The following is a 27654-nucleotide window of genomic DNA, read 5'->3' as shown; positions in this document are numbered from 1 at the left end:
AGTACCGGGAGCGAACATGGCTTTGAAAGGACAGGTCGAGAGTTTAACCGAGGAGGCAATTTGTCCCATCTGCCTGGATTTCTTCACTGAACCTGTCATTCTGGAGTGTGGACACAACTTCTGCCGCTCCTGCATCACACAGTGTTGGGAAAGGGGGGAGAGAAACTCCTGTCCGGAATGTAGAGAGGAGATTGCGGACCGCACCCTCAGGGTCAATCGAGCCTTGGCAAATCTGTCTGAGAAAGCTCGAAAACTAAACCTGAATCCGAAAGAGAAGGAAAGTAAACGTTACTGCGAGGAACATGAGGAAGAGCTGAAGCTGTTTTGTGAGACGGACAAGACACTGATCTGCGTGATCTGTGCGACTGCGCGGGAACACAAGTCCCACAACTTCATGCCGGTTAAAGAAGCCGTTCAAGTCTACAAGGTAAAAACAAACCACTTTTGCTCGTCTGTTTCTGTTGTGCCATGTATTGTCCAATCTATTCACTCTTTAATTCCCAGGATCGGGTTAAATCTTCCTTCGACTCTCTCACAAAAAACAAAGCAGACTTCGAAGAAATGGAAAAGCAACAGAAGGAGAAGATTTCCGGAGTTCGGGTGAGTCTTCCTGAGCTGATTTTCCTGAACTTCTGATATTGTTTTTTGTAGATTTGTTCCCTTTAGTGTAGGATAGCTGAATATCGCAGATCCAGTGACCTGGGCTCAATCTGACATCTGGTGCTGTCTGCGTGGAGTTTGCATGTTCTCCCTGTGATCACGACAGTTTCAGATACATCTCAGAGACATGTTCTTTGAATGGTTAATTGGTTCCTGTAATTAACTCTGTTAATCACTTCAAAGACTGAACCGGTGATCCTCAGCGACGTTCTGTGTGCCGCTGACCAAACTTATGAATGTATTTCTTCTAAATTACTCTCACTGCAAACTGTAGTCTGAAATTTCCTTTTAAGTGACGTACTATCAAACGTTTTGATTAATTTGCAATTGTTCTATCTTCTGAAGCACTCCGTGTCAAACATGCCGTTCTGTCATGTTTATGTGGACGAAGGTTCATGGCCACGGCCAAAAGAGAGGGAGCAGGGGAGCATTCCAAGCCAGGCCGAAACACAGAGTCATAGAGGCTGAGAGTCATTGAGAAGTACAGCACAGGAACAGGCCATTTGCCCCATCTACTCCATGATGAGTCTATTTAAGCTGTCTACTCTCATTGACCTGTACCTGGACCATAACCCTACATATCCCTACTATGTATCTACCCAAACTCTCTTAAACATTGAAACAAGCTTGCATGGAACACTTGTGCTGGCAGCTCATTCCACACTCTCACAACCCTCTGACTGATTAAGTTCCCCCTTGTTATCCCCTTAAACTTCTCACCAATCACCCTTAAGCCATGACCTCTGGTTGTATTCCCACCCAACCTCCGTGGAAAAAGCCTCCTTGCATTTTCCCTACCTATACCTCTCATAATTTAATTACTATCAAATCCACTCTGAATCTTCTCCATTCTAAGGAATACAGTCAATATTTCAATATGGCCTGTTCAATATTTCCTGAGAACGCAGGGCCTCCAGACCCTGCAGCATCCTTGTAACCTACAAAGTATAACCATAGAACCATAGAACACTACAGCACAGTACAGGCCATTCAGCCCTCCATGTTGTGCCGACCCATATAATCCTTAAAAAAAGTATTAAGCCCACACTACCCCATAACCCTCCATTTTTCTTTCATCCATGTGCCTGTCCAAGAGGCTCTTAAATACCCCTCATGTTTTAGCCTCCGCCACCATCCCTGGCAAGTCATTCCAGGCACCCACAACCCTCTGTGGAAAAAACTTACCCCCGATGTCTTCCCTGAACTTCCCTCCATTAACTTTGTACATATGCCCTCTGGTGTTTGCTATTGGTGCCCTGGGAAACAGGTACTGACTATCCACCCTATCTATGCCTCTCATAATCTTGTAGACCTCCATCAAGTCCGCTCTCATGCTTCTATGCTCCAAAGAGAAAGGGCCCAGCTCTGGCTTTATATAACTTGTTCTCCAAACCAGACAACATCCTGGTAAATCTCCTCTGCACCCTCTCCATAGCTTCCACATCCTTCCTGTAATGAGGTGACCAGAATTGAACACAATACTCTAAGTGCGGTCTCACCAGAGATTTGTAGAGTTCAACATGATCTCTCTACTCTTGAACTCAATCCCCTTGTTTATGAAGCCTAGCATCCCATAGGCCTTGTTAACCACCCTATCAACCTGTGCAGCGACCTTGAAGGACGTATGGATTTGAAACCCAAGGTCCCTTTGTTCATCCACACTCTTAAGTAACTGACCATTAATCCTGTACTCAGTCTTCTGGTTTGTCCTTCGAAAATGCATCACCTCACACTTGGCCGGATTGAACTCCATCTGCCATTTTACTGCCCAACTCTGCAGCCTGTCTATATCCTCTTGTAACCTTCGACCACCTACAGCTCCATCCACAACTCTTCCAATCTTCACGTCACCCGCAAACTTACTCATTCATCCTTCTGCCTCTACATCTAGGTCATTTATAAAAATCACAAATAGCAGGGATACATCCCTGCGGCACACCACTAGTCACCGACCTCCAGGCAGAATACTTTCCTTCCACAACTACCCTCTGCATTTTTCCTTTAAGCCAACTTTTTATCCAAACAGCCAAGGTTCCACTTATCCCATGCCTCTTGACTTTCTGGATGAGTCTCTCATGAGGGACCTTGTCAAATGCTTTGCTAAAGTCCATGTAGAACACATCCACTGCCCTACCCTCATCAATTTCTTTTGTTACCTCTTCAAAAAACTCAATCAGGCTCGTGGGGCATGATCTTCCCATCACAAAGCCAAGTTGACTATCCATGAGCAGACTGTATTTCTCCAAATGCTCATAGATCCTATCCTTAAGAATCCTTTCCAGTAGTTTGCAGACCACCGACGTAAGACTCACTGGTCTATAGTTCCCAGGTTTCTCCCTATTACCTTTTTTAAAGAAGGGAACTACATTTGCCATTCTCCAGTCCTCCGGCACTTCCCCTGCAGCCAAAAAGGATTCTATGATCATAGCTAATGCTCCTGCGATCTCTTTTCTCAATTCTCACAACAACTTGGGGTGTATCATATCCGGCCCTGGGGATTTATCAATCTTAATGTTCTTAAGAAGATCCAGCACTTCTTCTTCCTTAATCTCCACATTGTTGTCATACTGGGGTGTTGTATCGAGACCCAAATGCAGGACGCAGTGACTGTAGTGCTAGGAACAGGGCAGGACGAGGGACTGGGAAAAAGGAGCCTGGGGTGGACTCCGAGCCCGAGACTGGACAAGGACCCAGAACCTGGGTCTTGCCTCGGGCTCGGACCCCCAAACCCAGGCGAGGACGTGACGAAGCTTGGCTAGGGACTTGGGGTCTTGAGGCTTGGCTAGAGATTTGAGGTGGGGGTCTTGAGGCTTGGCTTGAGGCTTGAGTCTGGGGTCGAGGCTTGGTTTGAGCCTTGAGGCTGGGGTCGAGGCTTGGCTTGAGGCTGGGGTCAAGGCTTGGCTAGAGATTTGAGGCTGGGGTTGAGGTTTGGTTTGAGTCTTGAGGCTGGGGTCAAGGCTTGGCTTGAGGCTTGAGGATGGGGTCGAGGCTTGGCTTGAGGCTTGAGGATGGGGTCGAGGCTTGGCTAGAGATTTGAGGCTGGGGTTGAGGTTTGGTTTGAGTCTTGAGGCTGGGGTCAAGGCTTGGCTTGAGGCTTGAGGATGGGGTCGAGGCTTGGCTTGAGGCTTGAGGCTGGGTTCTTGCAGCTTGGATAACTCGGAGGCTGGAGCTAGGAGGCAGACTAGCAACTGTACATCAACATGGAGCCGGGACTTATCTTTCGACAAGCCGGGACTCATCTTTAGCAAGACACTGACATAAGACTGGACAGTACATAGACATAGAGCCGGGACTTATCCACCGACAAGCCAGGACTCATCTTTGACTCCACACCAAGGTGGGGCAGGACCATCCGTCAGGTAACAGCAGAACGGCCGGACTTACCCGATGGAGGCAAAGACAAGACAAGACAGATTTCCCCCACAGGGGAATGGCAGAGCGGTCTGACTTACCCCATGAGGTGAGGACAGGAAGAGACAAACACCGAAGAATGGCAGACAGTTCTGTCTCTGTATCAGGGCTGCTCCGAGTAGCCGTTACGGCCAGCAACCTTGGCTGGCTACGGAAACAACCGGATCCCTACCTAGCTCGGAGTGGCTGATGGCCACCCAGCTAGCCAGGGAAACGACCAAATCCATACCGCAATGACAGCTCCGACTCCGACTCCGACTCAGACAGTAAGGCTCCAAGAAGCAATGGTTCCCCAACGCAACCTAAAGATGGCAAGTGGCTGTACCAGCCATTTGCTCCATGGGAAGCTTGACAAGATGACCTCCCATCCACACCCAATCCCAGGGCCACTTATATTCCCAGCCAACAAGATGTGCATCAGGTGTTTATGGTTTAGTCCAACCAAAACAAGGGACAGCTGGAGGACCCGGAGTTCGGAGCTCGCGGGCCGCGAACCAGAACGCGGACCCTGGACCATGACAATTATCTAGCACACAGGCCCACTCTACTTCGACCTCATCCTGATCAAGAGTCTTTTCACTTGTGAATACTGAAGCAAAGTATTCATTTAGGACCTCCCCAACCTCCTCTGCCTCCAGGCACATGTTGCCCTCTTTATCCTTTAGCTGTTCCACCTTTGTTCTCATCATCCTCCTATTCTTCACACGCATAGAACGTCTTGGGGTTCTCCTTAATCCTACATGCCAAGGCCTTCTCATGCCCACTTTGTGCTCTCCGAAGTCCTCCCTTTTGCTCCTTCCTGGCTACCTTATAATTCTCTTAAGCCACTCCTACTTCCTGTTTCTTATATCTAACGTATGCTTCCTTTTTCCTCTTGATGAATTGCCTCACATGTCTCGTCAGCCACGGCTCCCTTTTCCTACCATTTTTTCCTTGCCTTAGTGGGACAAACGTATCCTGAACCCAGCTCAAGTGGTCTCTAAACTTCTCCCACATTACTTCTGTGCTTTCCCCTTTGAACATCTGTTTCCAATTTACTCTTGCTAGTTCTTGCCTCATCCTTTCAAAGTTCGCCTTTCCCCAGTTAAGCACTTTGCCGTTTCGTCTGATTTTATCCCTTTCCATAGCTATGCTGAATCTAAGGGAGTTGTGGTCACTGTCACTAAAATGCTCCCCCACCAAGAGGCCTGTCACCTGACCAGGTTCATTACCCAGAACTAGATCCAGTATGGCCTCTCCTCTTGTCGACACAGTCCTTCTTGAACACACCTGACAAATTCAGCCCCATCCATCCCCCTTGCACTCAGGAGGTTCCAGTCAATATGAGGGAAGTTGAAATCACCCATAACTACTACCCTGTATTTCCTGTACCATTCTGAAATCTGCCTGCTTATCTGCTCCTCGGTATCCTGAGGGCTATTCGGGGGCCTATAGACTACTCCCAGCACAGTGATTGATCCCTTCCTATTTTTGACTTCCACCCAGACTGACCCCGTGGACACTCCTTCTGCAGCGTCCTTCCTTTCTATAGCCGTGATACTATCCCTGACCAGCAATGCCACTCCCCCTCCTTTTCTACCTCCCATCCTATTCCTTTTAAAACACCTGAACCCTGGGACCTGCATCATCCAATCTTGCCTTTCCTCCAAACAAGTTTCACTAACGGCCACAACATCGTAGTTCCACGTACTAATCCATGCTCTAAGTTCATCCTCCATGTTCCTAACACGCCTAGCATTGAAATAGACACATTTCAACCCCTTTAACTGGCTACAATTATGTTCTGTCCCCTGCCTGTCCTTCCTCATCAACTCAGAACTCTTAGCATCATGCCCTTGTCCTTCTACCCTAACCCCTGCACTCACATTCTGATTCCCACCCCCCTGCCAAACTAGTTTAAACCCTCCCCAACAGCTCTATCCAACCTGCCCGCCAGGATATTGGTCCCCCTGGGATTCAAGTGCAACCCGTCCTTTTTGTACAGGTCACACCCGCCCCAGAAGAGGTCCCAATGATCCAGAAATCTGATTCCCTGCCCCCTGCTCCAATCCCTCAGCCACGCATTTATCCTCCACCTCATCCTATTGCTATTCTCACTGTCGTGTGGCACAGGCAGTAATCCCGAGATTACTACCTTTGAAGTCCTGCTTTTAAACTTCCTTCCTAACGCCTTGTAGTATTCTTTCAGGACCTCTTCCCTTTTCCTACCTACGTCATTGGTACCAATATGTACCATGACCTCTGGCTGTTCTCCCTCCCACTGCAGGATATCGTGGACGTGATCAGAAACATCCCAGACCCTGGCACCTGGGAGGCAAACTACCATCCGAGTTTCTTTCTGCATCCACAGAATCGCCTTTTTGAACCACTGACTGTAGAGTCCCCTATCACTACTGCCTTCCTCTTCCTTTCCCTACCCTTCTGAGCCACAGGGCCAGAGTCTGTGCCAGAGGCACGGCCACTGTTGCTTCCCCCAGGTAGGCTGTCCTCCCCAACAGTACTTCCTCTGTACTCTTTTAGCCTTGTTGAAAACTTTCCTGTAGATAGATGATCAAAACTGCACACAATACTCCAAATTAACCCTCAGCAATTTGAACATAACAACCCATTTCCTGGACTCAAATCATTGATTTATGGAGGTGAATGTGACAAAAGCTTTCTTGATGAACCTGTTACCTGTGACCACTCTCAATGAATCATGGGCTTGTATTCCCAGATTCCTTTGTTCTATCACACTCCTCTGTGCCCAACCATTCACCATGTAGGACCTACCCTGGTCGTTCCCACTGAAGTGCAAAACTTCTGCAAATTTGCTGATCCAGTTAACGAAGGTTTTCAAAGGATTCAAAGGTGCATTTAATGCAGAGAAATGTATGCAATATATATCCTGAAATGCTATTTCTTCACAACCATCCACAAAAACAGAGGAGTGCCCCCAAAGAATGAATGACAGTTAAATGTTAGAACCCCAAAGTCCCTCCAAACTCCCCTCCCTCCCGTGCGTAAGTGGCAGCAAGCAACAATCCCCCCCACCCCACAACCAAAAAGAAGCATTGGCACCCACCACCGAGCACTCAAGCGTTCAGCAAAGCAACAGCAAAGACACAGATTTGCAGTTCCCCAGAGACTACTCGTTCACCTGGTAGTCGACATAGCACAGGCTCGCTTTCTCCCTAATAAGAGAGAAAGAGGTGTCTCCGTTTCACAGCGAGAGGGGAGACATAACAAACAACTCACTGGTTTACGATGCTAGAAGTCCGTTGCATCCCTGTAGTACACCACTGGTCACAGGCCTCCAGTCACACTCAACAACAACGTGATTGCACTTTGCACATTTAGTGGGAGACGTAACGTAAAGATTTTTACTCCTCATGTATGTGAAGGATGTAAGAAATAAAGTCAATTCAATTCATTTCAATACTGCCATGCTCTGGCTTCTCTCACAAAGCCAATGTTTAATCCAATTTACTACCTCATTCTGAATGCTGAGTGACTGAACCTTCCTGATCAACCTCCCATGGGGGACCTTGTCAAATGCCTTTCTAATGTCCATGTGGACAACATGCACTGTTTCACCTTCATCACCTTGTCTGGCTAGTTCCTAGATATAGTCCATAAAATCTGTTATCCATGACCTACCACGCACGAAGCCATGCCCACTGTCCTTTAATAGTCCATGTCAATCCAAATACTTGTATCTGGTTCCTTAGAAAACGTTCCAATTGCTTTCCCTCAACTGATGTCAGACTCAGCGGCCTATAATTTCCTCGTTTCTCTTCAGAGCCATTTATAAATACTTGGACAAGATTGGCTATCCTCTAATCCTCTGGTATCTCTTCTGGCACTGAGGCCCTCTGCTAGAATCCTGGCAATTCCTGCACTTGCCTCCTGTCAGGTCCGAGGGAGCACCTTGTCAGACCCTGGGGATTTATCCACCTTGATTTGACTCAGGTTAGCAAACACTTCCTCTTCAGTAATCTGTACAGGGTCCATGAAGTTGATGCTGCTTTGCCTCACTTGTATAGGCTCTGTATCCATCTCCCGAGGAAATACAGACACAAAGAATGCATCTAAGATCTCTCCCATCCACTTTGGCTCCACGCATGGATTACCATTCTGGTCTTCCAGAGGATCAATTTTGTCCCAGGCAGTCATTATGCTCTTAACATACCTGTAGAATCCCTTGGGGTTCTCCTTCACCTTGTCTGCTAGAGCAATTTCATCCCTGCTTCTTGCCTTCCTGATTTATTTTTTAAATGTTCTCTAGCATTTCTTGCATCCATTCACACTTCAGTTATACCTTGCTTATAGCTAGTATGCACCTCCTCTTTTCTCATAACCAGGGCCTCAATATCCCTCAGAAACCAAGGTTCCCTACACATGTTATCTTTGTGTTTTATCCTGACAGGTGCATACAAGCTTGGTACTCCCACTTTCCAAGTACAGCTTTGCTGGAAAACAGAGTGCCCCAGTCCACACTTGCTGATCATTCTGAGACCATCAAAACTGGTCATTTTCCAATTCTGAATCTGAACCCGTGGACCAGGCAGATCTCTTTTCATATTTACTTTGAAACTAATGGCTTTGTGGTCACCTGATCCAAAGTGTTCCCCTACACAAACTTCTGTCACCTGCCCTGTCTGATTCCCTAACAGCAGATCCAGAATCACACACTCTCTTGTCAGGACTTCTGCATACTAATGAAAGAAACTTACCTGAACACACTTGACAAACCCCGTCCCATCTAGTACTTTTACAGTATGGGAGTTTCTTGCAACAAATTTGTTCAGACTGTTGGGTGGTCGTTAATATATCCCCATTAGCATGGTCATATCTTTCTAATATCTCATTTCCACACATAGCACCTCACTGGTCAAGTTCCCCAGTCCATCCTGATGGAGCACTGCTGTGACGTGTTCGCTGACTAGTAACACCACCCCTCCTTTAATCCCTCCCACTCTGTCATGTCTAAAACTAGCATGTGGCATGGGGAATCCTGAGATCACAACCCTGGAGGTCCCGCCCTTTACGTTAGCAGCTAACTCCCAGAACTCCCTTTGCAGAATCTCTTCATTCATCCTACCTATGTTATTGGTACTGACATGAACTACGACTTCTAGCTGTTCACCCTCACACAAGAATGCTCAGGACTTGAACTGGGATGTCCCAGGCCCTGGCACCCGGGTGGGAACTTACGTTCTCACCCACCGAACCCCCTGTCCGTTCCCCTAACTAATGAATCCAGTGTATCCGGTGTAGTGTGGACGTTGCCTTAGGCTTGTTCGAAGAAGACTCTGCCTAATTATCATCAACCTATCACCTACAGCCCCAGGGGTCCCAACACTCTTGCCACTGTCACAACATGATGGAAAACTTACCATTCCATGCCTAGACCACATTTCAGGAAATCTGATCACTTGGCCGTCCTCCTCCGACCTGCATCCAGGTAGAGGCTAAAGAGCAAGACTCCAGAGATAAGGACAACAACAAGGTAGTTGCGGGAGACTGAGGAGCAGCTGCAGGATTGCTAAAGCTGGTAGACCTGGCTGAGTTCAAAATCTCAACAGACAACCTGAATTAATAAATCACGGTTATCACAGACTTTATAAAAGCAGCTGCACACGAGTGCAACACAGAATAATTCAGAATTTTCCCTTCCCAGAAATCTGGATGAATCAGATCAGTAACATTCTGGTCTGGCAAGTTACAAGTTTCAGTGGCTGAGATGGGAGAGATTGCGCATACAACAACCGTTGCCCGGGTGCTTCACCAGTCACAGCTTTATGGGAAAGGGGCAAAGTAAAAGCCACTGAAGGGAAAAAACTCACATGAAATCTCCCCTTGAGTTTGCGGGAGACTTGAGTCAGAGTCAAGTCAGAGTCCAGAGCTCAATCCAATTGAGAATTTGTGGCTGGACTTGAAAAGGGCTGTTCGCTCACGATCCCCAAGCACTCTGACAGAAAATTCATGTCCTAGGTCTCAATACATCTTTGTGCAACTAGATGCTCAATTTTCAGACCCCAGTCAATTCAGTTTAGTAAAAATATCTCTACCATTTCCCCCAGCTCAGGAACACCACAACATTATGTGTTAGTCCCCTGCTCTACTCACATTATGACTGGGAGGCAAAGTGCAACTCCAGTGCCATAGTTAAGTTTGCTGATAACACCACAGTCATTGGGCGAATGAAGCGTGCTGACAAATCAGGATACTGGAGGGACTTGGAAAATATGGCTGAGTGGTGTCATTACAACAACCTCTCACTTAATGTCAGCAAGACCAAGGAGAAGATTATTGAATTCAGCAGGAAGAAACTGGAGGTCCACAAGCCAGTTGTCATTGGCATCTCAGAGGAGGAGAGGGTCAGCAACATTAAATTCCTACGTGTTAATATTTTTCAGAGGATCTGTTCTGGGTCCAGCATGCCATTACAAAGAAAGCACGGCAGCACCTCAACTTTCTTAGAAGTTTCTGTATATTTGGCATGACATCTAGAACTGTGACAAAATTCTATAGATGTGTGGTAGAGACTATATTTCCAGGTTGCATTGTGGCCTGATATGGAAATACCAATGCCGTTGTACAGTAAAACCTACAAAAAAGAAGTGGATATGACCCTGTCTATCATGGGTGAAGCCGTCCTCACTATTGAGCACATCTACTTGGAGCATTGTCGCAGGAAAACAGCATCCTTCATCATGGACCCAAACCGCCTGGGCCACGCTCTCTTCTCACAGCTGCCATCAGGAACAAGGTACAGGAACTTCAGAACCTGCACCACCAAGTTCAGGAACAGTTATTACCACTGAACCATCAGGCTTCTGAACTAGAGGGGATAACTTCACTCACCCCATCACTGAACTGTTCCCACAGAACTAGACTTACCACATTACTTTATTGTCGCCAAACAATTGATGCTAGAGCGCACAATCATCACAGTGATATTTGATTCTGCGCTTCGTGCTCCCTGGACTACGTCGATAGTAAATATAATAAAAATTAAAAATATAAATCATAAATAAAAAATAGAAAAGGGAAAGTAAGGTAGTGCAAAAAAAAAACAAGAGACAGGTCCAGATATTTGGAAGGTACGGTCCAGATACCGATCAGGATCCGTTCAGCGGTCTTATCCCAGTTAGAAAGAAGCTGTTCCCAAATCTGGCCGTACAAGTCTTCAAGCTCTTGAACATTCTCCTAGAGGGAAGAGGGACAAAAAGTGTGTTGGCTGGGTGGGCTGTGTCTTTGATTATCCTGGCAGCACCGCTCCGACAGCGTGCGGTGTAAAGTGAGTCCAGGGATGATCAAAGACTCTTCATCTCATGTTCTCTGTCTTTATTGTTTGTTTGTTTATTTATTTATTATTATGGATTTTTTTCTTTCTTCTTGTACTTGGACATTTGTTGCTTTTTCTTTGCACATTGATATTGTCCACCCCGTTGGGTACAGTCCTTCATTGAGTCAATTGTGATTCTTGTATTTAACGTGACTACCTGCAAGAAAAGGAATCTCAGGGTTGTACATGGTGACACGTCTGTACTTTGATAATAAATTTGCATTGAACTTTGAGCTTGAGATGGGGTATGTGACTCAGGTCAGAGTTAATGGGCACGTGAGGGAGAAATGAGTTCAGGACAACATGAGGAAATGGGATTAATAGGATTGTTCTGAGAACCAATATATATTTGATGATTTGAACACACATCTTCCATGTCAGAAGGAAATATATCAAAGGAATATAGTAAATTAATCTTCACCTTTCACTTGACAGGAACAGTCACACATCCTTCAGTCCCACGTCACATCACAGTTTGCTGAACTGCACCAGATTCTCACTGAGAAAGAGCAGCAGGTACTCAGAGATCTCAGGGAAGAAGAGGAGAGGATTCTAAATCCAATGGAGAAAAATCTTCAAGAGATACAAAAGAATTTAAATTCTATCCAGGAGGAGATCTCAAGGTTACAGGAACAGATGGATCAAAAAGAGAGTGTGATATTTCTCAAGGTGAGAGATTATATTTCTTTTGGCTTTTGTAAAAGTAGACAAAATTGGGATCAATATGTTTGAAGAAACTGTGACATTTACAAATGGTTGTGAACTGATTTAAGACAGAAAGATGTTTCAGAAGTTCAGGACTGTTGTTGTCCCAAAACTGGACTTCCACAATATTTGTATGTCACAGGACCATCTGCAATCCTCTTGTGAATGAGTTATTCTGAACATAACACTGAACTGTTGATTGTTTCCTCAATTCCCATATCAAACATCCCTGAAACTCACATTAATATCCAGTTCCAGTCACATGTGTCTGGTACCGTGGGTGAGACGGTCTCTCTGTCAATCAGTGAGAACAAAGGATCAATTCCAGAATGTGACCCACACATCAGATTTATCATCAATAGGGAAATGTGCTTTCCATTAGATTAGAGAATTAAGGGAAACCTACACTGTTTCTTTACATTTTCAGAAATACTCCTGGTCATTTACCAAGTGGTTCTGTGTTGTCCGTACATCCGTGTGACTGTAGGAATGTGAATTTACAACATCTAGTAATGATTTGGATGAAATTCAGGATGAGGACTGCAAGTCTCAGTCTGTTCAGATTTGTGTTTTATTTATTTCAGGAGGAAACTCGTCGGAAGAGGAGGTAAGATATGCTCTTTGCTGAATCTCTGAATGGATTTGTAAACTAGTTCAAAATTGCAGTTCATAACCAACAATTTTGTATTTGCAGAATTACTGACAACATCGAGCAATTGTCAGTAACAGACGGTGCCCTTCCAGTTGAAAAATTCGATCATCTCTATTTATTGAACAGTGCGTTGAGAGAAACACTTGATGACATTAATCGAGGTAAAACTTACACTGATTCATTTGTCCTTGTTTATGAGACACAATTCATTAGAATTAGAAGCAAAGATTGTCTGTAACAATGGACTGAAGGGGAACTGTAGTTTTATTCCAGCTTCAGACCCCTGAACACACCGACACAGGGGCACAATACAACCAGTACACAGGACTGGTAGATTTGTTACGTACCCTGTAACTGGGTTGACAGACCAGCAGAAATAGAAGAATCCGTTGGAGTCTGGTGGTACCGAAAACTAAAGGTGTTTATTAGTAAAATAAGCAAAACAGTATCAATAATACAAATATACATATAAAACAGGTTAGCATTAATAAACATAGAAGTGTAGGAATAATAATCAACAATAAGAAACAAGCTCTATCAATGTCTAGGGGTAAATAAATTGTCATAGAAGAATATAAAGTACACGGGACTGTTAGATTAAACACTGCATCCTGGTTCCATCCAGACTGTACAAACCCGACTGGACACGAGTGTGAATCCGACCACATAAACTGTGGAAGTAATATTGATTTAATGATATTATAGTGAATAAATGGCAGGCACTGTAGCGTAGTGATTAGTGCAAAGTTATTCCAGCTCTGAGTGTCAGATTTCGAGTTCAATTCCAGGGCTGTATGCAAGGATCACAGTTCGTAAGTTAGTTGGACATTGAAAATCGTCCTGTGATTAGACTAGTGTCAAAAAATTTTGGGTTGCTGCTCAGTGTGGCTCATTGGGCTGGAAGGGCCTGTTCCGTACTGTATCTCTAAATAAAATAAAATAAAGCTTGGATCGGAGTGGTATCCAGTATTGTCAGAAAGATGCACACGAGACCCTCGTGAGCCACTGACCCTGTCTGACCTGTCTGTGACTGCAGACTCAGGTCTGCCCCCTGCTGGACGCACATGTCGCGCGGTTGTTATGAAACCACCACATTTTCTCTCGAGCAAACACGAGGAAATCTGCAGATGCTAGAAATTCAAACAACAACACACACAGAATGCTGGTAGAACACAGTAGGCCAGGCAGCATCTATTGGGAGAAGCGATGTCAACGTTTCGGGCCGAGACCCTTCGTCAGGACTGACATTTTCTCTCTCTCTTTATTCTCTCTCACAATCATTCCTTGCCCTCTGGTGCTACACTCCCCCTTTCTTTCTCCCTAGGCCTCCTGTACCATGATCCTTTCCCTTTTCCAGCTGTGTTTCCAATCAACTTTCCAGCTCTCAGCTTCATCCCTCCCCCGCCTGTCTTCTCCTGTCATTTTGGGTCTCCCCCTCCCATTCCCAGTTTCAAATCTCTTACTATCTCTTCTTTCAGTTAGTCGTGACGAAGCGTCCCAGCCTGAAACGTCGACTGTACTTCTTCCTGTGGATACTGCCTGACCTGCTGCTTTCCACCAGCATTTTGTGTGTGTTGCTTGAATTTCCAGCATCTGCAGATTTCCTCGTGTTTACGTTGAATCATTTTTGGATTGAGCCGGGACACACCAACCAGCATTGACCTCGGTCGAGATTTCACCAGCACCTCCTCATTTGTAATGTGATATGTTCCAAAATGTCATTTCCTGAACTTATTTTCCTCAATTCCTTGGTTTCCGTGACCTTCTCCCTGGGAAATACAGATGAGAAATATTCACTTAAAACCACTTCCCTCCACAGTGGCTCCAGATTGTTCCTTAAAGAAAGCAATTGCTAGGAACTTTCAGACTATTCTAGTGGTGTTTAGTAGTGTGGCCTTCCGAAGATTTACAGAAATATTCCTGTGTCGGCCTGATTTTTTTAGTGCTATGATGTGGTGACTTAAGGATGATACCAGTTGTAGACATTACTATTGGGACAATATATTATTATTATTTTTAATAATAATAATACTCCAAAGCCAAAAACAAGCAGTTGGAGGAACTCAGCAGGTCAGGAAGAGTCTGCCGAGACAAAGAGATGGTCAAAATTTCAGGTGGAGACCCTGCATCAGATTCCTGCCTCTCTAATCTCTTGTGAGGCCAAGTGAGACCTCACCAAAGTTTCTGTAGCTGCAACAGGACTTGCCAACTTCCACACTCAATGCCCTGACTGGTGAAGACAAGCTTGTCCTACTCCTACCTGACCATACTCTGCACTTGTGTTGCTACTTGAGGGAGCTGTGCTCTTGGACTTTAATATCCCTCTGTCATCAACGTTCCCAGGGTCCTTCCATCTGCTCTATAACTTTCCCTTACACTTAACCTTCCAAAAGGTATCCTCGCTTACTGCTTCAGGTTAAACACTATCAGCCATTTCTCCATCCAGATCTCTAACTGATTTATGTCCTACTGTATCCTTCAACAACCATCTTCACTATCCACAACTCCACCAAATTTGTGCCAATTCAAGTGTACAGGCCACACATATCACTCACCAACAGAGTTACCAACACTGAACTCTGTGAAATATCTCTGGTCACAGACCTCCAGGCAGAATAAGACTCCTCCACCATAGACCCCTGTCTTCTGTGGCCAAGCTAATTGTGAATCCAATCTACATTCCTCTTTTGTAATATGGATACGTTCCAAGACATAACAACTCATTTGTCTTAATTCCCAACTCCCATACCTGTCCCCATGTAAAATACATAAACAGACTCTCCCATCTCCTGTGACTCCAGATATCAATGACGACATTGATCCTGAATGGGCTGACACCCCGGATCAGGACTGAGAGTGGAATGTGGGTGATGGGGTGGTGGAGGAGGGTTTGTGGCAAAGGGGACAAAGATCTTCTGTTTCCATCTGCATGAACAGTTCATCCACACACTTCTCACCATGGCCCATCCGGTTCTGGTTCAATCTGTCATTCTTCTCTTTCCTAATGGTTCTCATTATCACCTCCTTCACTGACAAGATTCCTTCACACAATCTCCTTGCTCCATCTCCTTCTCATTTTATCCTCTGTATCTGTCTCCCAACTCCAGCCCACACCCCACCCCTCCCCTACCTGGAACAAACTGCCTGTCATCCCTCCTCAGTCCACAGTCACCTCAGACTCCTGTCTCATCACTCCCCTTCTCCTCTGTGTACCGGCCATCTCCCCTCTCCACTCCCAGTCCTGATGTAGGGGTTCGATCTGAAGCGTCGACAGTCCCTTTTCTCCCACAGATACTGCTCGACCCACTGAGTTCCTCCAGCAGATTGTGTGAGGCCTGATAACTGGATATATTCAAGGTGGGGTTAGAAAGACTTTTGAAAGATTGAGAGATTGAGGTTTTGGGGATCTGGTACAGAAGAGGAATTGATGCCGGTATCGATCAGTCACTGTCACATTGAATGAAGGGCCTGTTCCTGTGTCGTACTGTTCCATGTTCTCTGTTTAGATGAATGAGAGGAGATTGCAGGGAAACGCAAAATTCTTCCCGGGTTCAACAGACAGGATGCAGGGAGGATGTTTCCCTTGTCTGAGGAGTCGAGGGATGGGAGAACCCTCAGAGAATGGAGTATCTTTGGAATTCTCTGCACCGGAGGCTGTGGGGTCTCAGTCATTCAGTTCACTTAAAGTCACAGAGTCATCGTCTAACAGCACAGAAACAGGCTTTTCCACCCATCAATTCTGTGCTAACCTATTTACCCGTCTATACTCATCCCATTGGCTGGCATTAGGTCAGTCTCCTTCTGTACCTTGTCTATTGAAGTGTCTGTCTGAGTGTCTCTGAAACACAGTGATTGTATCTGATTCCATCACCTCCTCTGGCAGCAAGTTCCAACATCACCCACTCACTGTTCAAATACACTCACCTTTAACCTCCTTCCTCCCACCTCAGACATGTGACCTCTTCTATTTGATCCCACTCCTCTGGGAAAACAATTTCAACCATCTGATCAATCTACTCCCCTCATAACCTCATATATTTCTGACAGATCACCCATCAGCCCATTTACCAGCATTTGGCTGGTATCTTTCTCAACCTTCCCTGTCCCAAGCCTCAACTCCTCTTCTGTGGCAGTTCCACAGGGTCCTCAATTCTCCCGTGTTACAGAAGATGATTGAACTCATTTTCTACCACATTACAGAAGCAAATGTGCTGCAGATCCTAAAATGCAGAAAAGTCGATAAATCCCCAGGTCCTGATCAGGTGTATCCCAGGACTTTGTGGGAAGCTCAGGAAGAAATTGTTGGCCCCCATTTGGAGACGTTTGTTCTGATCCCCCAACATCGGGAATGTGTTTCCTGCTTCTAGTGTGTCCAATCCCTTAATAATCTTATATGTTTCAATCAGATCCCCTCTCATCCTTCTAAATTCCAGTGTATACAAGCCCAGTCACTCCAATCTTTCAACATATGACAGTCCTGCCATCCCGGGAATTAACCTCATGAACCTACGCGGCACTCCCTCAATAGCAAGAATGTCCTTCCTCAAATTTGGAGACCAAAACTGCACGCTATACTCCAGGTGAGGTCTCACCAGGGCCCTGTACAACTGCAGAAGGACCTCTTTGCTCTCATACTCAACTCCCTTTGTTATGAAGGCCATCATGCCATTAGCTTTCTTCACTGCCTGCTGTACCTGCATTCTTACCTTCAGTGACTGATGAACAAGGACACCTAGATCTCATTGTACTTCCCCGTTTCCTAACTTGACACCATTCAGATAGTAATCTGCCTTCCTGTTCTTGCCACCAAAGTGGATAACCTCACATTTATCCACATTAAACTGCATCTGCCCACACACCCAACCTGTCCAAGTCACCATGCATTCTCATAACATCCTCCTGACATTTCACACTGCCACCCAGCTTTGTGTCATCAGCAAATTTGCTGATGTTACTTCTAATCCCTTCATCTAAATCATTAATGTATATTGTAAATAGCTGTGGTCCCAGCACCGAACCTTGCGATACCGCACTAGTCACTGCCTGCCATTCTGAAAGGGTAATCCCTGCTCTTTGCTTCCTGTCTGCCAACCAATTTTCTATCCATGTCAGTACCCTACCCCCAATACCATGTCCTCTAATTTTGCCTACTAATCTCCTATGTGGGACCTTATCAAAGGATTTCTGGCTCTCCCTTGTGCATTTTCATAGTTACATCCTCAAAAAATTCCAGAAGATTATTCAAGTATGATTTCCCCTTCATAAATCCAGGCTGACTGGGACCGATCCTGTTACTGCTATCTAAATGTGCCACTATTTCATCTTTTATAATTGACTCCAGCATCTTCCCCAACGCTGATGTCAGGATAACTGGTCTATAATTCCCTGTTTTCTTTCCCTCCTTTCTTAAAAAGTGGAATAACATTAGCTACCCTCCAAGCCACAGGAACTTATCCTGAATCTATAGAACATTGGAAAATGATTACCAATTTCCAATTACCAAAATCCACGATTTCTAAAGCCACCTCCTTATGTACCCTGGGATGCAGACCATCAGTCCCTGGGGATTTATCAGCCTTCAGTCCGATCAGTCTACCCAACATCATTTTCTGCCTAATGTGAATTTCCTTCAGTTCCTCTGTTACCCGAGGTCCTCTGGCCACTATTACATCTGGGAGATTGTTTGTGTCTTCTCTAGTGAAGATAGATCCAAAGTACCTGGTCAACTCGTCTGCCATTTCCTTGTTCCCCATAATAAACACACCCGTTGCTGTCTTCAAGGGCCCATCTTTGGTCTTAACTGTTTTTTCCCTCTTCACATACCTAAAGTTTTTACTATACTCCTTTATATCCTTGGCTAGCCTACCTTCGTACCTCATCTTTTCTCCTCGTGTTGCCTTTTTAGTTATCTTCTGTTGCTCTTTAAAAGTTTCCCAATCCTCTGGCTTCGCGCTCATCTTTGCTATGTTATACTTATTCTCTTTTATTTTTATACCGTCCTTGACTTCCCTCGTCAGCCACGCTCACCCCTACTCCTCTTAGAATCTTTCTTCCTCTTTGGAATGAACTGATCCTGCACCTTGAGAAAATCTGCGGATGCTGGAAATTCAAGCAACACACACAAAATGCTGGTGGAACACAGCAGGCCAGACAGCATCTATAAGGAGAAGCACTGTCGACGTTTCGGGCCGAGACCCTTCGTCAGGACGAAGGATTCCACCAGCATTTTGTGTGTGTTGTTTGATCCTGCACCTTCTGTATTATTCCAAGAAATACCTGCCATTGTTGTTCCACTGTGATCCCTGCTAGTGTATCCTTCCAGTCAACTTTGGCCAGCTCCTCTCTCATAGTCCCCTTTGTTCAACTGTAATACTGACACTTCTGATTTTCCCTTCTCCCTCTCAAATTGTAGATTAAAACTTATCATATTATAGTCACTACCTCCTTTATCTTCCCTTATCAAGTTCATTACACAACACTAAATTGAGAATTGCCTTCTCCCTGGTAGGTTACCTCCCTGGTCACCTAGCCCTCTATTTTTCTAAGCTCCATGTACCTATCCAGGAGTCTCTTAAAAGACCCTATCGTATCCGCCTCCAACACCCTCACCAGCAACCCATTCTATGCACTCACCACTCTCTGCAGAAAATACACCTTACTCCTGACACCTCCTCTGTACCTACGTCTAAGCACATTATAACTGTGCCCTCTAGTGTTAGGCATTTCAGCCCTGGGAAAAAGTCTCTGACTATCCACACGATCAATGCCTCTCATCGTCTTTTACACCTCTATCAGTTAACCTTTCAGCCTCCGTCGCTCCAAGGAGAAAAGGCCAAGTTCACTCAATCTATTCTCAAAAGGCATACTCCCCAATCCAGGCAACATCTTTTCTATGGTTTACACATCCTTTCTGTAATGAGGCGACCAGAACTGAGCACAGTACTCCAAGTGGGTTCTGACCAGGGCCCTATATAGCTGCAACATTACCTCTCAGCTTCTAAACTCAATCCCACAATTGATGAAGGCCAATGCACTGTGTGCCTTCTTAACCACAGAGTCAACCTGCGTAGCAGCTTTGAGTGTCCAATGGACTTGGACCCCAAGATCCCTCTGACCCTCCACATTGCCAAGAGTCTTGCCATTAATGCTATATTCTGCCATCATATTTGACCTACCAAAATGAACCACCTCACACTTATCTGGGTTGAACTCCATGTGCCACTTCTCAGCCCAGTTTTACATCCTATCAATGTCCCACTGTAACTTCTGACAGCTCTCCTCACAATTCACAACATCCCCAACCTTTGTGTCATCAACAGATATACTAACCAATCCCTCCACTTCCTCATCCGGGTCATTTATAAAAATCACGAAGAGAAGGGGATCCCTGAAGCACACCACTGGTCACAGAACTCCTTGCAGAATATGACTTGCCTAAAACCACTCTTTGCCTTATGTGGGCAAACCAGTTCTGGATCCACAAAGCAATGTCCCCTTGGATCCCATGCCTCCTTACTTTCTCAGTAAACCTTGCATAGGGTATCTTATCAAATGCCTTGCTGAAATCCATATACACTACATCTACTGGTCTACCTTCATCCATATGTGTAATCACATCCTCAAAAAAATTCCATCAGGCTCGTAAGGCACGACCTGCCTTTGACAAAGCCATGCTGATGATTCCTAAACATATTATTCACTGCAAATGTTCATAAATCCTGCCTCTCAGGATCTCCTGTCAACTGAGAATAAGAACTCAGTTATTTAAAACAGAGTTGAGGAAGAGCTTCTTCTCCCAGAGAGTTGTGGAGGTGTGGAATGCACTACCTCGGAAGACGGTGGAGGCCAATTCTCTGGATGCTTTCAAGAAGGAGCTAGATAGATATCTGATGGATAGGGGAATCAAGGGATATGGTGACAAGGCAGGGACTGGGTATTGATAGTGAATGATCAGCCATGATCTCAGAATGGCGGTGCAGACTCGAGGGGCCGAATGGTCTACTTCTGCACCTATTGTCTATTGTCTATTACCAATCACTGAAGTAAGACTCACTGGTCTATAATTTCTTGGGCTATCTCTACTCCCTTTCTTGAATAAGGGAACAACATCTGCAACCCTACAATCCTCTGGAATCTCTCCCAACCCCATTAATGATGCAAAGATCATCGCCAGAGGCTCAGCAATCTCCTCCCTCATCTCCCACTGTAGCCTGGGATACATCTTGTCTGGTCTCGGTGATTTATCCAACTTTATGCTTTCCAAAAGCTCCAGTACATCCTCTTTCTTAACATCTATATGCTCAAGCTTTTCAGTCTGCTGTAAGTCATCCCTACAATCACCAAGATCCTTTTCCGTAGTGAATACTGAAGCAAAGTATTCATTAAGAATCTCTATCTCCTCCGGTACAATACACACTTTTCCACTGTCACACTATATTGGTCCCATTCTCTCACATCTTACCTCTTGCTCTTCACGTACTCGTAGAATGCCTTGGGGTTTTCCTTAATCCTGTCTGCCAAGGCCTTCTCATGGCCACTTCTGACTCTCCTAATTTCATTCTTAAACTCCTTCCTGCTAGCCTTATAAATTTCTAGATCTCTATCATTACCTAGTTTTGTCTCCAAAATGCTCCCCCCTCTGGAGAGATCTGACAACTGACCAGGTTCATTTCCCAATACCGATCAAGTACAGCCTCTCCTCTTGTAGGCTTATCTACATATTGGATCAAGAAACCTTCCTGAACACAGCTCACAAACTACACCCCATTTTAACCCCTTGCTCTAGGGAGATAACAATCTATATTTGGGAAATTAAAATCTTCCACCACGACAACCCTGTTGATTGCCTATATGATTTATATAATTTATATAAATTTACAACCCAATGTGATTTATAGGGAGGCTGCTTGTTCGGTTTTATTTTGGTGTGATTTCCTGCAGGTCAAGACACTCAGAATCTGTAGTGGAGCATTCCAGACTACACCAAGAGATGCATTTGGGGTTGAACTAGGAGAGATGCCTCTTGACCAGCAGAGGGAAATTTTGAGCCTTGCATAGGGGACTTTCGTAGTAAGGTGTGGGACATCCCATTTGATGAATTTGGATTTAATGAATTGCTGGGGATATACTAACAGAGATTGTGAATATTTTGGGTGGGCAAGTAGGGAATAGGTGCGGGAGTACGGTCTTGACAATTTGCAGATTAGCCCAACAATGGCCGGGCCAGGAGGTCAAATTTGGAAATTTCCAGACGTGGAAATAGATTTGTCATTACTGGGGGTAGACAGGGTCTTGTGGGTGGTGAGAGGGTGTCTGGTCATTTATGGCAGCAGTATTTTTCCCTTTTGCCTATGTTCACAACTCAGTCAGTAAATGGGTGGCTCTGGAATAAATATCCCCTGGATTAATGTTGAGAAGGGAAAAGGCTGACAGGTGGATTATCCGTCAATACGGCAGAATTTATGGCCATTATCATTAGTTTGCAATGGGTGGAACAAGTTAAACCAAAAAGAGTTGTGATCTGTTCAGACGCTGCCTCGGAACTGCAGAGTTTGGAAACGAGGCGTTCAAGGAGACCTGATCTGTTGATGGAAGTGTACAACAATTTGTATGTTCTGGAGAGAGTGGGAATAGTAGTACAGTTTTGTTGGGTCCCAGCACATCTGGGTGTATCGGGTAATGAAAGGACAGACGTTAGAGCAAAGCCAGCACTTACTAAGTCAGAGGTAGATATTATAGTCAATATCAGAAAGTATGAAGCCAAATCTTGTATTAGATTGTTGGGATGAGAAAAGGCAGAATTTGTGGGATAGCAGTGGGACTGGGAGGTGACATTATAATTTGGTTCCATCAGTCTGGGGAGGTTCCTGAAGTTGTCATAGCTGGGGGTGGTAGTGAGGATAAGCTCCTGTTACTTATAAAGCATTCCAAATGGCTTGCATCTCTAACAGCCTCTGACAACCAAGTCCAACTATTGGCCCGGCAGAACTGTTTCCAATGCCAAAGGAAGGGGCAAAGGTGGACTACTGGCTTCTCAAAACCAGTTGCTTCAGGCAGGTGGGGCCCATCTGCATTGGAAGGCCAGGAGAAGGAAAACTCTGGTTTTTAACCTCCACTGCCTTGTGGCCAAACCCACCCATGGGAGAGGCTTCGGGAGTGAACCCTGAGGAAGAAATCCAGAACTGGGTCCCTGAGGCAGTTTGATGTTTACAACCTCACTCTGGCAACCTCTGTGATGACACTGGTGCCAAGTTGTATCGACACTTGTCCTTCCCTTGGACTACATCAGGGATGTGGAGAGGGGGAGCCCACTGCATGGGCAACAGCTAGTTCTTCAAATCTTCCCACCCAGGCTTGCACCCTGGAGAGGACACAGTCCACCAGAGGCACAAACCCATAATCCCCTGGGATTGATGGCTTTCTATGAGTTCAGGGGAGGCACCATTTGGGAAGGAATAGGAGGGAAGATGCATGGTTGGCGAGATTGAGTTTCAGACACACAGATCTGCACTCCACTTTGGCACTTGTTGGTAAGTATGGGAATGAGATGTGTCATTTTGTAAGGTACCAGAAACAGTGGAACATGCATCATGTTGTGACCCAGATATTCGGCATAATGTAGGAAGCTGTTTAATCAATTATTGGGTAGATCTGAGGTCCCTACACTGCAGGATATTCTGGCACCTGAAGCAGGGATGGATAAGTCATGTCGGGCCCTGGTGAACTTCTTAATTTAAAGAGGTTTGGGGGGGTGGGGGGTGCAGGACCTGATTCCCATGACAGCTCCTATCACACTCCAGTCCAGTAGGTGGCGGTAATGCACCGTCCTGATAGGTGCGAGCTGCCATTAGCACAAAAGTCAGTGGATGAAGAAGGTTTGGTGCTCAGTTGTCAGCTGGACTCTGGATCCTTGTCTCAGTCTCGTATCGTGTATAGATTCTACTCTTGGACACTCCAGCACTCGGGTCCTTAACGTCCTCGCCTCGGACTCTCATCACTATACGTGTACCATCAATAGGTATGGGTGAGGGGCCAGAAGACTGGAGGCTGGTTATTGTTGAACATTTATTTAAGATAGACTGTTGGGAAAGCCTGGGATGTACGGACTGGTGAGCCTCACATCAGTGGTGGGTATATTGATGGAGGGGATTCTGAGAGTCAAGATCTATATTCATTTGGAAAGCCAAGGACGAATCAGGGATACCCAGCCTGGCTTTCTGAATGCATGATGGAAATGCAGTAGAGAAAATCTACATGGACTTTAGCGAGATATTTGACAAGGTACTTTATGGTAGAATATTCCAGAGAGTTAGATCACATGGGATACAGTACAATCTGGCCAATAGGATACAGAATTGCGTGGGATGAGGCCTGGGTCCAGTGGTGTTCTGCAGGGATCGGTGTTGGGTCCACTGTTTTTCATTATTCATATGAATGATTTGGAAGTGGGAGTAGGTGACATGTTTTGCATGTTTGTGGAGGACACTAAAATTGTTGGACATTGAGGACAGGAGGTCTTTTATAAGGAGAGGCCGGATAGGCTGGGAATTTCCCTGGAGCTTAGGTGGCTGCCAGAGGAAGTGTAGAGTTGGGTGCTGTTAAATACTTTTAAAGACATTTGAACTGGTCCGTGGGTAGGAAAGGGGTAAAGGAATAATGGGCAAATGGGACTAGCTCACTGAAGCAAGTTGCTCAGCACAAGTAAATTTGGCTAAAAAGCCTGCCTTACCTCCTCTTTGAAACCCTCCAGTGTTCACTCAGCACATCCTCATCTGAATCCAGTGTTGCCCCACCCCTTCCTCACACCAGTTTCCTCTGGCTATCCCCCGTCTTTCTTTCCCTTCCTGAGTATAGAAGAATAGATTATCATTTAAATGGTGGAAGATTGCAGCATGCTGCTGTGCAGAGGGACTTGGGAGTGCTTGTTCATGAATCACAAAACGTTGGCTTGCAGGTACAACAGGTTATTAAGAAGGCACGCGGAATGTTGGCCTTCATTGCTGGAGGGATTAATTTCACGAGCAGGGAGGTCATACTGCCACTATACAGGTTACTGGTGAGGCCGCACCTGTGCAGTTCCGGTCTCCATACTTGAGAAAGGATATACTGAATTTGGAAGCAGAGATTCACCAGGTTGATTCCAGGGATGAAGGGGTTAACCTATGAGGAGAGATTGAGTCGCCTGGGACTATACTCATTGGAGTTCAGAAGAATGAGAGGGGATCTTAGAGAAACATATAAAATTTTGAACGGGATAGATAAGATAGAATTAGGAAAGTTGTTTCCATTGGTAAGTGAGATTAGAACTAAGGGACATTGCTTCAAGATAAAAGGGAAGAAGATTTAGGATGGAGTTGAGGAGAAACAGTTTTCCCAGAGAGTAGTGAATCCAGAATTCTCTGCCCAGGGAAGCAGTTGAGGCTTCTTCACTAAATATATTTAAGATTCAGTTAGATAGGTTTTTACATAGCAGGGGAATTGAGGGTTATGGGGAAAAGGCAGGTAGATGGAGCTGAGTTTACGGACTGATCAGACATGATCTTACTGAATGGCGGGGCAGGATCGATGGGCCGGATGGCCTAATGCTGCTCCCATTTGTTATGTTCTTATGTGAAACATCCACAGTCGATCTCCCTCCACATCTGCTGCTTAAACCACTGTGTTTCTTCAGATTCTGTGTACTCTGCTCACCATCCCAGAGGAAAAACCTCGGGAATGTTTTCATTGTCCATTTGCTGTAAAATCCCGGGAAAGGTTCCTGTCGGCCACCCGACTGTGCCTGAGGCCCAGCGGCCTCTCCCCGATCCCCGGGGCCGCGCTGTCCGAGTCTCCCCCCCGATCCCGGGGACTCTCTAATTCTCTGCTTCTCCCCCCAGTCTCTGTCACCCTGGATGTGGAAACGGCGCATCCGTGTCTCGAGGTGTCTGAGGATCGGAAGAGTGTGAGACGGACCGGGACCCGGAGGAATCTCCCTCACACCGGGAAGAGGTTCACAGTCTGGGCTTGTGTACTGGGATCGGAGGGATTCACATCGGGGAGACATTACTGGGAGGTGGAGGTGACGGGGAATCGGGTCTGGGATCTGGGAGTCGCCGCAGAGTCTGTGGAGAGGAAGGGAGCGGTCAAAGTGAGTCCGGAGACCGGATGCTGGTTCATCGCGCGGCGTGATGACGTGTTCGCGGTTCTCACCTCCCCTGTGTCCCGTCTCCCTGCCGGTCCCATCCCCGGGAGGGTGGGAGTTTATCTCAGTTACGAGTCCGGGACAGTTTCATTTTACAACGCGGAGACCAAGTCCCATCTCCACACCTTCACTGGGAATAAATTCACGGAGAAACTTTATCCTGCATTCGCGATTGGATATGAAAACGAGTGGCTGAGAATCTGCTCCAGTTCCGCTCCGGGTCTGTAAACGGGTCGGGTCCGGGATCGGCGTCCGGAGTAAATCAGTGGAAATATAAATGTGCAGAGAGTGAAATAAACACGATGTGAGAATTATCGATCCATTAATTTTAACTGGTTCACCACATCCGTCAACGGAACAGAAACACGGCGGATTCAGCAGCAGCCGCGGGCTGCGGGTCCTGAGCTCCCCGGCTCCCCCGGGTGCTAAATGCACCGGGACTGACAGGGTAACTGGGGCAAGTGGTGGTGGTGCTGACTGGAAGGGGGAGGTCAGGGTGAATCTTGATAACACGGGACTTGTAGAGTGGTAACACACAAAGCGCCGGATATTCACAGCGTATCTACGAACATCTCAACAACAGTTATATCACTTTGGATACTGTTGTGGGGGATGACCTGGCAGAGGAAAGTCACCGCGTAGGGTCTCTGGCACTGAGTCTGCCTCTGAGACTCTGAAGGGAAACCGACAGAAGAGCTGCGCTGTGTGATAGGGGGTTCATCAGTTAGGGGAACATAAAGGAGGTTCTGTGGGTGAGAATGAGATCCCCGGATGGTATGTTGCCTCTCGGTGTCAGGGACCAGGACATCTCACATCGAGTCGTCAGCATTCTTCAGTGAGATGGTGAACAGCCAGATGTCGTGGTCCACGTAGGTACCAATGATACGGGTATGACGAGTGACAGGTCCTGCACAGGGAACTCTGGGAATTCGGTGCCAAGTTAAAGGGCAGGACCTGAGAACTAGGAAGATGATACAGTTTAACTCGTGACTAAGTAATTGGTGTAGGGGGAAGGGCATGAATTTTCTGGATCACTGGTCTCTCTTCCAGGGGAGGTGGGACCTGTACAGCAGGAACTGTTTGCACCTGAACTGGAAGGGGATTCATATGCTTGGAAGACAGTTTGTTAATGCTACATGGTGGGGTTTGAACGAGAGTTGCAGGGGATGTGGAGAAGTTGTTGAGATAGAGGTTGGTAAGTCCTGGGAACAAGTCAGGAATGAAAATGTTGAGCAGTAACTGGTATCCTGAGCTGTGTAAATATCAATAAATGAAGTGCCGTAGGAAAGGGGAATGAGCTCAGGGCATGGATCAACACCTGGAATTATGATATTGTAGCGTACTGGGAGGGGTGTGGTCGCCTGCTGCTGAGAAATAAGAAAGGTCTTAACACATTAATGGGATTATATCACAGACCAGCCAACCATCCTGGGGATTTAGAGGAACAAATTTGTAATGAGATCTCAGACCGTAGCAACAAATATAATGTTATAGTTGGTGATTTTAACTTTCTACCTAGTGACTGAGAATCCCAGATATTGACTGGGTACCAGAGGACTGCAGGATAAAAAAGCCTCAGGACTCGCGCCACCAAGTTCAAGAGCAGTTACTACCCCTCAACCATCAGGCTCTTGATCAAAAGGGGATAGCTACACTCATTGAAGGACTCTGTTATATTGTTATTTCATGCTTGTTTATTGCTATTTATTTATA

General features: G+C 45.9%; 1 protein-coding gene across 1 annotated transcript; it reads left to right on the top strand.

Annotated features, from left to right (window-relative positions):
* LOC132394609 (zinc-binding protein A33-like) lies at positions 1–26300 on the top strand. Its single transcript, XM_059970950.1, has 6 exons — positions 1–427; positions 505–600; positions 11840–12073; positions 12694–12716; positions 12804–12922; positions 25637–26300. The coding sequence occupies exons 1-6, from the start codon at positions 17–19 to the stop codon at positions 26167–26169; spliced, it is 1416 nt and encodes a 471-aa protein (XP_059826933.1). The 5' UTR covers positions 1–16; the 3' UTR covers positions 26170–26300.
* Positions 26301–27654: the final 1354 nt, after the last annotated feature.

The sequence above is a fragment of the Hypanus sabinus genome, chromosome 5 (genome assembly GCF_030144855.1).
Source record: "Hypanus sabinus isolate sHypSab1 chromosome 5, sHypSab1.hap1, whole genome shotgun sequence".
NCBI lineage: Eukaryota > Metazoa > Chordata > Chondrichthyes > Myliobatiformes > Dasyatidae > Hypanus > Hypanus sabinus.
Note: the sequence above shows the minus strand (reverse complement) of the source record. Positions and strands in the feature narration are given on the sequence as shown.

Coding starts and splice junctions, on each gene's coding strand:
- LOC132394609 (XM_059970950.1), top strand. CDS start 17: ATGGCTTTGAAAGGACAGGTCGAGAGTTTAACCGAGGAGGCAATTTGT. Junction 601..11,839: donor AGAAGATTTCCGGAGTTCGG/GTGAGTCTTCCT, acceptor TTCACTTGACAG/GAACAGTCACACATCCTTCA. Junction 12,923..25,636: donor ACTTGATGACATTAATCGAG/GTAAAACTTACA, acceptor TTCTCCCCCCAG/TCTCTGTCACCCTGGATGTG.